This window comes from Chlamydotis macqueenii, chromosome 4 (genome assembly GCF_036417535.1).
Source record: "Chlamydotis macqueenii isolate bChlMac1 chromosome 4, bChlMac1.mat, whole genome shotgun sequence".
Lineage (NCBI taxonomy): Eukaryota > Metazoa > Chordata > Aves > Otidiformes > Otididae > Chlamydotis > Chlamydotis macqueenii.
In genome coordinates, this window is record NC_141559.1 from 64,310,318 (window position 1) to 64,322,460 (window position 12,143).

Here is a 12,143-nt window from a genome sequence, read left to right on the forward strand (position 1 = left end):
TAGGCAGCAAACAAGGAAAAAAAATACAGTCAGGAGGTGATGAGAGTCACTACTACAGATGACTAGCTTTTCCCTTACAGCAAGCTGACCAACCGTGTGAAAAAAAAATAGAATAAAAGTAACAATTGAAAAAAAAAATCATTTGGGCATAATAATGTTGCACATGCTTGTGACCACATCCAGTATTGAAGACTACCTCCTGGGCATGTTTGGGTGGGTTTTCACTGGGAGAAGAAAGTTCCCACTCACTTGCAGCAGGAACTGTCAGGACTGAGTCTGCCTATTCAGGCTAGTAGAGTTGTGCTGCAGGTTCAGTTGTAATCGCCTCAGAGGCTGGAAAGTAACTGTTGCATTAAAAATAATATAAGTAGTAACTTTCAGAATATATTTTTTTTTTCTGCCTAAAGAAGGAGTTAAAGCCCTGTTAGCTCATAATATAGAGCTGCTCTTTACCTGAATGAGCACGGTTACAAATGCTGTCGGATTAATTCTTTATAATGGAAATAATTTGCCCCTTTAAGTAAATATTTGGGATAAGAACAAATATTTATGACCTTATGAAGAAGCAAGAAGGAAGTGACCAGAGCTTTTACCTCAAGTGCAGTTCTGGTAGTTTTAGCAGCTGTTGATTGAAAAGTAGAACAAGCAATCACTCATTCAGAGGCCAGAGCTTGAGCGAGTGGAAGATTATATTCTCATGATCTGTAACTAGCAGGTAGTCTAGTGAATAAAAAGCCTAGTGAATGTGTGTATCATGTGTAAATACAATTCTGTTGTCAGATGGCTTGTGGTGGATTGAAATGGCTGCTCTGAGGTCATAGCAAGCAGACTGCTTCCTGGAATTTCTGCAGGCAAGTTGCACATCCTGTAAACAGGAGATCTCTAGGTCCGTGGTGTGCACTGCCAGGTACTGTGAGCAATGGGGCACCTAACAAACAAGATCATTCTGCAGAGGCAGAGACAGCTAGTCTCAAATCACTCAGAAAGTTGAAGGAGATATGGAAACTACTGCTGAGAAAATCAAATAACAGGTATTTTGTCTTTGTCTCAATTTTTTTAATGTTTTGGTTTGGGTAACAGGGAAAAAAAGCATCAGAGACCATATCCTCAGCTACAGGGTCATTGGAAACAGACTGTCTTCCTACTTTCAAACACAACCTGGGGCATTTGGCATTATGACTTACTACAAACAGCTGTATTTCTCAGAAAAAAAAAAAAAAAAAGTGAGATTGAAATTTCATCCATTGCTTAGATCTTTGGAAACAGTACGTACAGTTCATTTTTGTTGCTGTTTGTTTTATGGGTTGTGATACTTGGAGGGTTGTGTGGAACGCGCCAAACCTCTCTGAGCACTGCGGTTGAACAAGCTATCATGATCCTTCTTGGATCTGGACATTTTCATTCTTTTAACTGCTTTCATGGTGAAATTGGGAGAGTTTTGGTTAGGGACAAAAAAGTTTTGCATTCAGTGAAGTTTGCCAGCTTTCTCTGACATGACCTGTGTAGGACTTATTTATCTACTATTTAATGAGTTCTAGCTGTTCTTTTTAAACTGTTCAGAGTAGTTCATAGGAAACATGAAGAAGGGCTCAACTAAAAGTTAGACATCTGAATCAGAAACAGTCAACTCCTAATCCCTTTAGAATTAATAGAGAGTAACGGGAACTTCCAGAAGGTTGCTCATTCCCTACTAAAATAAGCATGTAAGATCAGACTTTTCCTTTTAAACACCTGTTCCTCTTCACTGACAATAAAGGGAGCCTTGCGAAACTATTTGAGCAATTTAACTGCTAGATTTCAAAAATTAGTTGAACTAGATCCTGCTCTACATGTCTTACCATTAAAAAAAGAAAAGTTGAGAAGGGAGTTAAGAAGGAAGAGAAGAGGACGAGGAAGAGAAGAAGCAAAACAACTTCCAGAAAAAAAGAAAGTGAATCATCTTTTGTCTCTTATCCACTAGGGAATGACCCACAGAAAGTGATCTTGATGCTTTTCCATATGCCTTGTTTTGTGTCCTTGGGACACAGGAATCAGTAACTTTTAGGCCTTACTGGAGTGATACACCTGGAAAACAAACGTAAAGGTAAACTTAAAGCACGAAAGAGTTGGAACACACATGCAGCAGCAATGGGTAAAACTCTCCTAAATATTTGCTATCTGCCATCATATTTATGCTTCAGTTAGTTCAGAGAATATCTTCAGAACCAATTTTGAGGGACTAAAGAGAGACTTAGAGAAGTATTTGGCTCCAAAGATATATTCCTAGTGGAAGTAGCTGTGACAATTCATTACTGAAAGTTTTGATATTACTCCAGGACTGGTACCTTCTATACAATCTTCACATCTTTGTAATCTGAAAAAAGAAATAAAGGTTCAAGAAAGAGTTAACTACAAGACAAAAAAAAAATAGGTTGCTAATTCCTCCTGAATTATAGAGGCTTCAGGTAGATGGAACACCTATCCAAAGTTACTGGAGAGAGACTGCAGCAAACTGTGAACTGTGGCAGTGGGTGTTGTTCCTTAAAGCAGGGCGGTTGCCTTGTCCTGGGAGTTTTAAGATGGAAAGAAGAGCACAATGCATGGTGTACTTCTTAAATTCTAACAAATCCCCCTTTTAGGTCTAACAGATGACCTGAAAACTCACACTGAAATAAGGGGGCTAGTAAAAATTTAAAATACATATTAGGAAGGAAATAAAAAGCTAAAATGCCTGGCATTAATCCTCATTAAAGTCTTAATACAGCATTGAGTCTTGAAAGCATGTCTCTGTCCCATAATAACCGTGCCTTTGAATGGCCCGGTCCCACCAAAAGCAAAGCGTACAGCATTGACCTGTTTGCATTGGAACAATTTCCTGAGCAGTATCAGTAACCATCTCTCTGTTTAAATGTCTCAGCTGAAGTCAGGAAAGATAAATTTATCTTGCATTGGGATTTAATAATCTCACCATGGTGTTTTCAAAAAAGGCAGCAAAATTTCAGCCTAGAGAAAACTGAAAAGTTGCCTTACATTTGCACTGAGAAGGTACTCATTTCAGTTGGGTAGTGTTCAGTTTTCTGAGAGATCTACAGTAAATTTTACAAAAACAGAACTAAAAAAAAAAGGCCAGTTCAACTGCAAATATTCTTCATTAAATTCTTTAGAACTTGTGAACAAAATAAAATCTGTATCTATGAAAGGCTATTTCTTCAATAACATTTTACATTGCATTTATCTGTGTGCTGCTGAAAAAAAGGTGATCTTTTCCTTTGTAAAACTGAACTGAAATTTTATAAAAATGTTCAGAATTGCACACCTGTATGAATACTAGCCTTGATTTGAAAACACAGCTAGAATAAGTGTAAGAATTACAGTTCCTGCTTCTGAACAAGGAAAATGCAAATACGTATTTATATAAATTCCTTTATTCAATGGTAAAAAGAAAATCACATCTGAAAAGGGAAAGATGGACCTTACATGTCTGAGAGCGCCTTACTTTTCATTAAAAAACCAAACCAAAACAAAAACACAGTTTACCTAAAATACGTCAATATTTTTATCAACCTCTGGGAGAAAATGTTACCATTTTGCAGAGCCCAGGAAAGATCTGGCAAACTAGAAAAAAGTGTAAAGTCTCTAACATCACAGATTTCTATTGTAGATATATAGGATGATTTTTTTTGTTAATTCTTTGCCTAGCTTTCACCATCCTCTGTTTGTTCTCTTGATGCTTTTCTTTTATCCTATCCTCATGTTCTAGAACACTGCATAAAGATCTAGTGCACACAAACCACAGAAGTTTATTTGTACAAACTACCTTCTTGACCCCGCCCTTAACCAAAGCCTAGTATAAGGATGAGTTTTATGAGTAGCATAGAATAATGGGAATACATTCCATGACCTGCTTGACAGTACATACACCAGCGTGTGTGACTTCCTTCAAAGCCAAGGTGCTCACTATGGTCTCAGACAGGTTTTTTTTCCAACTTTGAGCGAACACATAAGCTAATATCCAGCCCAAGAATATTTACCCTCATTGTGGTGTCTGTAATTTCACTGCTTCTCTCTCATTATCTCCTAACCAAAAACCTGGTAGACATGCAGTATACCACCTGTCCACACAGTTTCTCCAGCGTTTGCATTCAGAACGGTGACGTAGGAGGTTCAAGAAAACATCCTGGGCATCAGTCCCAGGATGTTTTGGGAGGGCTGTACTGACAGGAAGATCTTTGATGGATTTGACTTCCTAAGATTTCAAATCTCTATTTACATGTCTGTTAACTTGGATTGTTGCAAAGCCCAAACATCTACTACTTAAATCTTTAGTTTTGTGTTTTCAGCTCTGAATATTGACTACCTGCCTAAATAAATAATACCTGCTGTAAACCGACTCTCCACTGTAATACTTACCCATTATCCACATCACCACCTAATGCAGGAATGGACTGATACTGAATCTTTAAAGTTTTTCCAGGATTTCTTCATAACAGATTAGAAGCATTATCTTTCTCAGGGAAAGATAAGAGTCCTAATCAGAAAGGTCTGTATTTTCTGTAAGCTGTAAACTGTAATTCACAAAGACAGGAAAACCAGATTACACAAAACTATGTAAAGATCATGAATATTGCAAAAAGAGAAGAGAGGAGAAGATGAAGGTCTGGAACAGAAACATCTAATGGTAAAAGTTTGAATTTCAAAATTTATACAAACATATCAAAAAGGCATTTTCTCTTTCATATGATTAACAAAACTTAGTCAAGCTTGTAAAATAAAAAAAAATGAATAATTCAGAAATGTTTTTTTACCTTTTAATTGACATACATGTTTTAATTGCTGAATAAAGATGCCATCCAAAGTCAGTAGAAGAAAGTGTACTTTGCTAAATACACAGAGAGCAAATTATCCCTTTCTGTGTTGCAGAGATCATAGTCTACAGACTTGGAGTGTTTTTTTTCCACAAGCCCGTTCTTTCAAGAATCACTTTCCACATAGTGGAAGTGCGTTTTGTAAGAGTGAGGCAGAGGTGGGAGTATATTAATGGTATATATTGCCTGTATATTAATGGTGAGGGGTATTAATGCTGATAACGCTACTTTCTCATGTCTATCAGTTATCTGTAATGTCTTCAGAAACTGGTGATGGTTAGCATATCTCAAATGTATCACAAACTAAAATTATATACCTAAATATGTTTTTAGGTCAGAAACTATGAAGAGAACTTCTTTACCGCTAACGTGAATGCTGAAAGCAACTGGAACTTCCTTCACAAGCTGTAACAATGCCAGTTTTCCACAGTCAGAACTTGATGTTAACATTAATGAACCAGGACTGGACTTCAAAGCAATGCTTATGTTTTTGTAACCCAGAAGCATCAGAAAAAAAAAAAGAAAAAAGGGAGAATGTTGTGTCACTAGACATCAAACACATTTAGATAATAAATAATTCTGAAAAGATAGAAAGTGAAATATTATTGCTTTTTACAACATATATTTGTGCTGATTTACTCTTTATAATTGGACTCATTAGGAGCATAGCTATCCTAAACAGAGCTTTTCAGAAAAAAAACCCACGGACTATACCATTCATGGAACACACAACTGTTGAATAGAATGAACTATCCAATACCTACTAAAACATACTATGTGGCTATAATGTAATATTTTGTCTTTGAATATCGAATTCCAGTTTGTCTCTTAGCAACATAATACAGACTTTTTTTTTTTGTTTAAAATAAAGCACAGAAATTGGTCGCATGCTTTGCTTTGCACAAATTGTGAGCTTTAACTCCTTTGTTAAATATTCCATTTCTTTTGGTTGTAATCCCAAAAGAAACAATTTGTTCAAACTGTTCCGCCAAACACAATGTCATTTGGCAAAGCACCATCGTTCTCCATAACGCCAATTCTCTACAGATGATTGTTTTCACATATCAGTAGTCCAACATCTAGAACAACAGAGTGATTTTGAAATATGGGCAAATAGAGGCTCCGCTACGTTTTCCTCCACCACCCCTGAAGTTCACCTTCAGCAACCAGCAACATCTGACAACACATACAATCAGGTGAACCTCCTCGGGCTTAAATGTGAACTCAAAAAACCATGGTTTCCCAAAAAGCAGTATTGCCACCCTGTAATTACTTTAAGGCTGGTCCCCAGTCAGTAGTTAGCACAGTTAGACTGCATTACAATCTATGTGTTGCAGTCTTAGAAACCCTGCTGAACCCAAGATGGACATCCTCTTCTAACGGTGTATTTGTTCTGTCCCCATTAACATCTGCAGTCTTTGCCATCCGCAGAGACACCAGTATCCTTGGATGCTTCTCAAAAGCGTAATTGGTCTGTATGGCCATTGTTTGGTAGGTATGACCTTTAGATGGCCTTCAAAGATCCCTTCCAACCCAAACTATTCGATGATTCTATATATACTATTAATTGCCTAATTAAAAATATATTAAGATGAGACATTTTAAGACTGTTTTAAAGCACTGCACAACCGTTCCACTGCTGGATCAAAATGATCTTCAGTGTGTTAGCAGTTTTGTTAAGGTATTGAAAAAGCTGACCATGAAGCATGCAGGAAAAAAAAATTCCTTCAGTGATTTCAGTTAGCAACACATCTTATTCCGGATTCTAGAAATTTTGGATTATTCTGTGGTTATTTATTACAATAAATAGTTCTTGCAAAACTGCTCGCAGGTGTGCAGCCCCTCATAACAAGTGTGGCCTTGTGCTAAAAGCCTGAAGCCTCCAGAAGGGGTATTTTTTTCCCTCCTGTAATAGGCCCTAAAGCTGTAAGAAACCCCCCCCCAGCCCCAACACAGTTGTCCTTCAGCACTTCTTCTGAAACCCAGTATTGTTATCATGGCTACATGGAAGGGGAATTATTCACAGGGATGTTTCTCCTGCTGATGCTGCCCAGGAGGAGGGGAAGGCTGGCCAATGCCCCCACTGCCAGCCATTCCCGGGAACGAGGCCTTGGCCCTGGGCCTGGCCCTGCTGCCTTCCCCTGCCTTGTAACTGCACATCAAGCAAGTTTTTTTTTTTCGGGGCCAGAGGAAGCTAGCTGTAGCTGGCCCTCGGAAACACAAAGCTCTGTTGATCTCAAACAGGCGCTTCAGCTAATTGCCTTTTCCTGCGTGGGCTGTGGGGATTTCAGCAGCCGGTGCAGCAGCATCTGCCAGCAGCCAGGCCGGGACAGGAACAGCCCTTAGGGAAGGAGGGAAAAGGAAGAGCCCGGCAGCTCCTGCCGCCCCTGCTGCATCCTCCCCTCCCTCCCCCGTTTCCTCACATCACATACTGGACAGAATATTTTTACCGATTTGTTAAAACAAGTAGAAAGGCTCTTTCCCTTCCTTACTGAAGACACAGCCCTACAGTTTTGCAGTGTATTTCAGTACCTTTTAAATAATCTCTTATTTAGTGTTCATAAGCAGCTCACGGAATTGCTTTCCCCTAGCTGATCTTTATACAGTAATTCTGTTTAATGAAATCCCCTCAGTCTCTTGGAAGAATTTTATAAAAAGACAGTAAAAGAGGCATATACTTGGGCATATTTTTTTTTGCTGGTTTCTGGTAGCAAGTAGAAATGTGTCTTAAGCTGGTGTCTCTTTCCAGCCTTTTCCCCTTTACTGGGATATCTAACTGTTTTACAGTCTCCATACTCTCTCCATTTCTCATAATAAAATTTGTTACTATGACAAAAAAAATTCCACTAAAAAGCAGAAACTGTTCCAGTTATTCAATTGTTCCATTACCCAGCCATCAAGATCTAAGTTTCAATATATTTTTGGAAGTACTGAACAAAGATAACTTGGGTACATTTTTAGACAAGCCTATTTACTTTTGCATTTATCAAACAGTCTATCTGAAACTTTTGACAGGCCATAACTAGAATCCTAAGGTCAGCAGCAAAAAATTGATCTTTATCTATAAATACAGAGACAATTGGTTCTTGTACTGAAATGTCTGTTTATATTGATTTCAGATAGGGAGGAACAGACCAAGAAAAACAATTTGGATAAATTGAGCCATTGAAGGTTCAGCTGAGACTCTTTAAATCAATGTAATTATTAATTTAGAGAAGACTCCACTATCAAAATCTGGCCATTACACAAAACAGCAAAAATGAAACAGGAGGTTTAGGAATTTGGAAGTCAAATGATAGACTACAGACACCAGCAGGTTTGAACTGGTCTCTAAAGTTAAAATATTAAGACTTAAATAATTGATAATACCTATGCATACAAAAGAAGTATCTAGCTGTAAGATAGAAATCAGATGTTTTAATACTAAAAAAAAATATTTGAAATGAAAAAGTGTTATTTAAGTAAGGGAGATTAAAAATACAAGTATCAGCCAGAATCTGAAACACAATATTTTGTTGGAACTAAAATGAGAAACTGAGGAGAACATGAAAACAATACCTCCTCTGTAAAAACAACTTTAAAAAATAGATTAAAAAAAAAAGATATAAAAATCTAACAGTCTAGTTGAAGTCTAAGGAGAGGATCTGCTTAATTTTAAATCTCATCATATCTCATTTTTAAAGCAATTATACTCATTATTCCTGTATGTATGTCTTTGTGTGTTCATCTCTCCATGTCTCAAAAAAGTCAACTTAAACATCTGACAAAAGGCAGCAGAGGTCTTCAAGAGATCTGCTGCTACAGCTGGTCCATACGATGCCTGGTTCAAGAGCTGCATGCAGTCTATGAAGCCTTTGGCCAACTCTGAAGTAAGAGGGAGAGCATCAGCCCAGGCTCACAGAGCAGCCAGCCTGGGCAGTCAGCACGAGTGGTCTAGCTGAAGATGTGTGTTGGTCTGCACTAGTCGCAGAGCATAAGGTCTCCTGTCCAGCCATCAGGAGAAATGAGGGTGGAGGTCAGGAAGAGGAGTTTAAGTACTCCAGTGAGGATGGCAGAGGGGACACAAGGGAGATGCAAGGTTGTTAGGATGAAGAACAAGATGCCAAGTCAGAGGAAAACAGACCATATACTGGTAGTCACAGAACTGCTTGTTCAAACAAGAACTAACAGGCTCTATCTCTGCCTGACACCATTTTGAAAACTACTGATAATGAAAAAACATCACTCAAAAAACCCAATATGGAATGGGTTAGGGTAATGTTCAGATTCTGCACAAAGTACTTGCCCAGAGAAATGGGAATTAGAGGCTCAGCAGGCCTCGAGGGAATCTCTCTTGCTATTCAGTAAATACTTTTAATTCCCTAAAAAGCCATGGTAACCTTATAACGACCTTACTGAGCCACAATCCTTGTGATGGCTTTGTAACATTGCAATTTCTAAATTGCTATCCAATCTTATGGATTTTAAAAACTGCAAAACGCTGCATTTTTAGAGGCACATGTGCGTGATGTGTTGTTCTGAAGATGAAATAAGGTCTTGTGTTTAATACACAAACTGAGCATCCCAAAGTATAAACAGGAATTCAGGAGAGGGGATACTGCTCACCTCTTTTAGGAATTTACTCTGTAATCTTTAGCAAATCACTTAATCTTTCTATGCCTCCATTCCCTATATATAAAACAGGGTAATACTTGCTGTAAAGACAGAAGCTGTCACATGTGTCCTCTTTGTAAGAACTAAATGTCATAGAAAAGCCTTTAGTTAAACAGTTAAAACAATTTCTTGCAAGTATTAAGGAAAAGATCGATTTTCTTTGTTATTCAGGACAAAATTTCTCCAAATATTCTTATTCAATACGTCATATCTATTACGTAGTTTGGTTCTTTATACAAGAAGTGATCATGCTGAGTCCAGAACTTTGCTTTTTTAAAATTAGCATTATAAATTTACTAGCAGTCTATAATGATTCAGTAAGTTTCTTATTACATTATCCTGACAGAGACAACAAGAATCACAGACATAAAGCTCTTAACCCTGTCTGAGACTACAGCTTAGATCACTTTTCAGACAACATTTGAGCAAACTATGAAGGATTCATGTTTCACTGTCATATATTCTGTATGTATGACAAATGACAACAACTACATGTAGGTAATGTAGGTGAATATAAAAGTCCTATGGCAAACGCAGTGGCTATATTACCCATTATGTTATTTTGACTTCAGTCCTTTTTCAGGTATTAAGATATGCTTAATCAATCAGATTGATTCCAACTTTGGTATTAAACAATCAGTGAAAAAAGCTAGAAGACCTCACAAAACAGTATGATCACCAATAGACGATGAGCCAGCCTGACAGTGTAGTGACAATCTGTCACACATCGATATGAGTTTGGATTCTGAACTGAAGCCTGAGCTGTTGAATCAGAGAGCCTGGAAAACTGGCAAAGGCGTAACACTGCTCTCCCAAAGAAGGTGTGGGGCAAGGCAAAAGGACTCTTGGCATCGTCCTCAGGGGAATAGTTTGGCTCATGTAAGGACTGGCTGCAACAAGTTCTGAAGGAAGCTATGCTCAGGCCTTCTCTGCAGGGGAACATATTTTACAACACGGGGCCTTTGATGGGGCTCTGGGTAGGAGTTCAGAAGACGCCTGAGATAGCTGTATACCTAACTGAAGATGAATGGCGAATGCGTGACTACATCTCTGTGTACAAAAAGAATAAGTAGCCGACATGAGAAAGAATGTGGAGAAAATTTCTGTGAAGATATTAAATAAGATAGAGATAGCAGAACTGGTGTATGATCCTATCTTTTTCTTAGAAAATGAGAAAAAATTCTTCCAAGTTAAAGTATCTTTATTTTCTCAACTGATGGTATTTGAGCTGATATCCTCTACGCTGCGAGCATGAAAAAGTAATTTCCTATTAAAAGAGAGCTTTTACAACTGTAACATTAACATCACAACACTCAGATCACAAATTACATTTACTTTATTTAATTTACTATTACATGCATTTTAGACACTGATTCATATTGTTTATTTGCACAAGTAGTCATTCTTAATGTATAAGCAATAACCTTTGCTGTTATGGTGAAATTCAGTAGTATGCACTGCACACACTGGTGTGCAAAGTTATTGTTTTCAGTTAGAAAATTTTAAGGTCATGATTTCTAAATTAATACTATATATACAGTTTAATTTTGGTTTTATGCAGACATTGCATAGTTGATGATTAGCTTCCCAAGAAAGACTGGAATTGTAGTACCAGTATTGTTGAAGCAGATCAAGTGACAGTAGCAAACAAGAAGATTTGAAGAAGAGGCATAACTTTCAGGGTTGAAAGGTCAGCCAGTACAGCCTAGAATAAAAAAAAAGGGCTTGTTAAACTTGACATTTGATTCAAATTTCTTTAAAGCAAGTCAAGAACTCAGAAAAAAGATTCAAATACTGACTACAATACTAACAATAATTAGATTCAGACCTGGCTAGAAGCAAATAATGCTGTTTTATGTTAGTGTGTAGAATGCCTTATTGTGTTATTTTTCATTCCAACATTTCAAAGAAAAAGCATATGTTTACATATATAAACCAAGTAATTTTATTTCAGCCTTTAGCCTTACTTCAAATATACATGGCATCATGGGTGAATAAGGGGTCTAACATTTCAACTTGCTTCTAAAAATAATTGGGAATTAAGAATCCTTATCCTGTGGCTTGGCGAGTACTTGTGAAGTAAGTCCAATGTAATGACTCAAATAGTCAATGTCTTCTCATGAAAGTATGTTAAGGAAAAAAAAAACCAAACCAAAAACCAAAATAGCCATCACAAGCTCTCAAAGTTTGAAAAATACATCACCAGATTTTTGGGAAAAAATGGATTTTTACAAATTACTAGACATAAACAATAATAATCTTCATCTTAGTGATGTAATTTTCTTCAGTTCCCATTTGTAAAATGACAGTACTCACAGTGAAATTTCAGATTCAATATTGACAAAAATAACCTTGTAAATTTTTTTTTAGTATCAAAAGCACAGAAGTAACTACAGTAAAATATAGCGAAAAAAGGTACAAAGCTCCACAATATTTAAAAAATAATATATCCCACAAACATAGATTATATATTAAAATAGAAAAAATAATCCAATTGTACAAAATACTTTGATAACATAGCATTTTTGTAGCAAATATACTCTTATTTCCTTTAACTCCAGAAAAGCAGTATTATGTACTGCATACTCACAATTTCCTTAGTTTTTTTTAATCTAAGGTAAGAATTTAGGCTGAAAGATTTGCACT

General features: G+C 37.0%; 1 protein-coding gene across 2 annotated transcripts in view; it reads right to left on the reverse strand.

The window, feature by feature from the left end:
• Positions 1–10,817: 10,817 nt before the first annotated feature.
• The window catches only part of TBC1D19 (TBC1 domain family member 19), a 51,695-nt gene continuing 50,369 nt past the window's right edge, over positions 10,818–12,143 (reverse strand). For both annotated transcript variants that reach the window (XM_086746635.1, XM_086746636.1), the window contains one exon: positions 10,818–11,202. In XM_086746635.1, the coding sequence (XP_086602761.1) occupies positions 11,128–11,202 (75 nt within the window). In that variant the 3' untranslated portion in view covers positions 10,818–11,127. The remainder of the gene's footprint in view (positions 11,203–12,143) is intronic.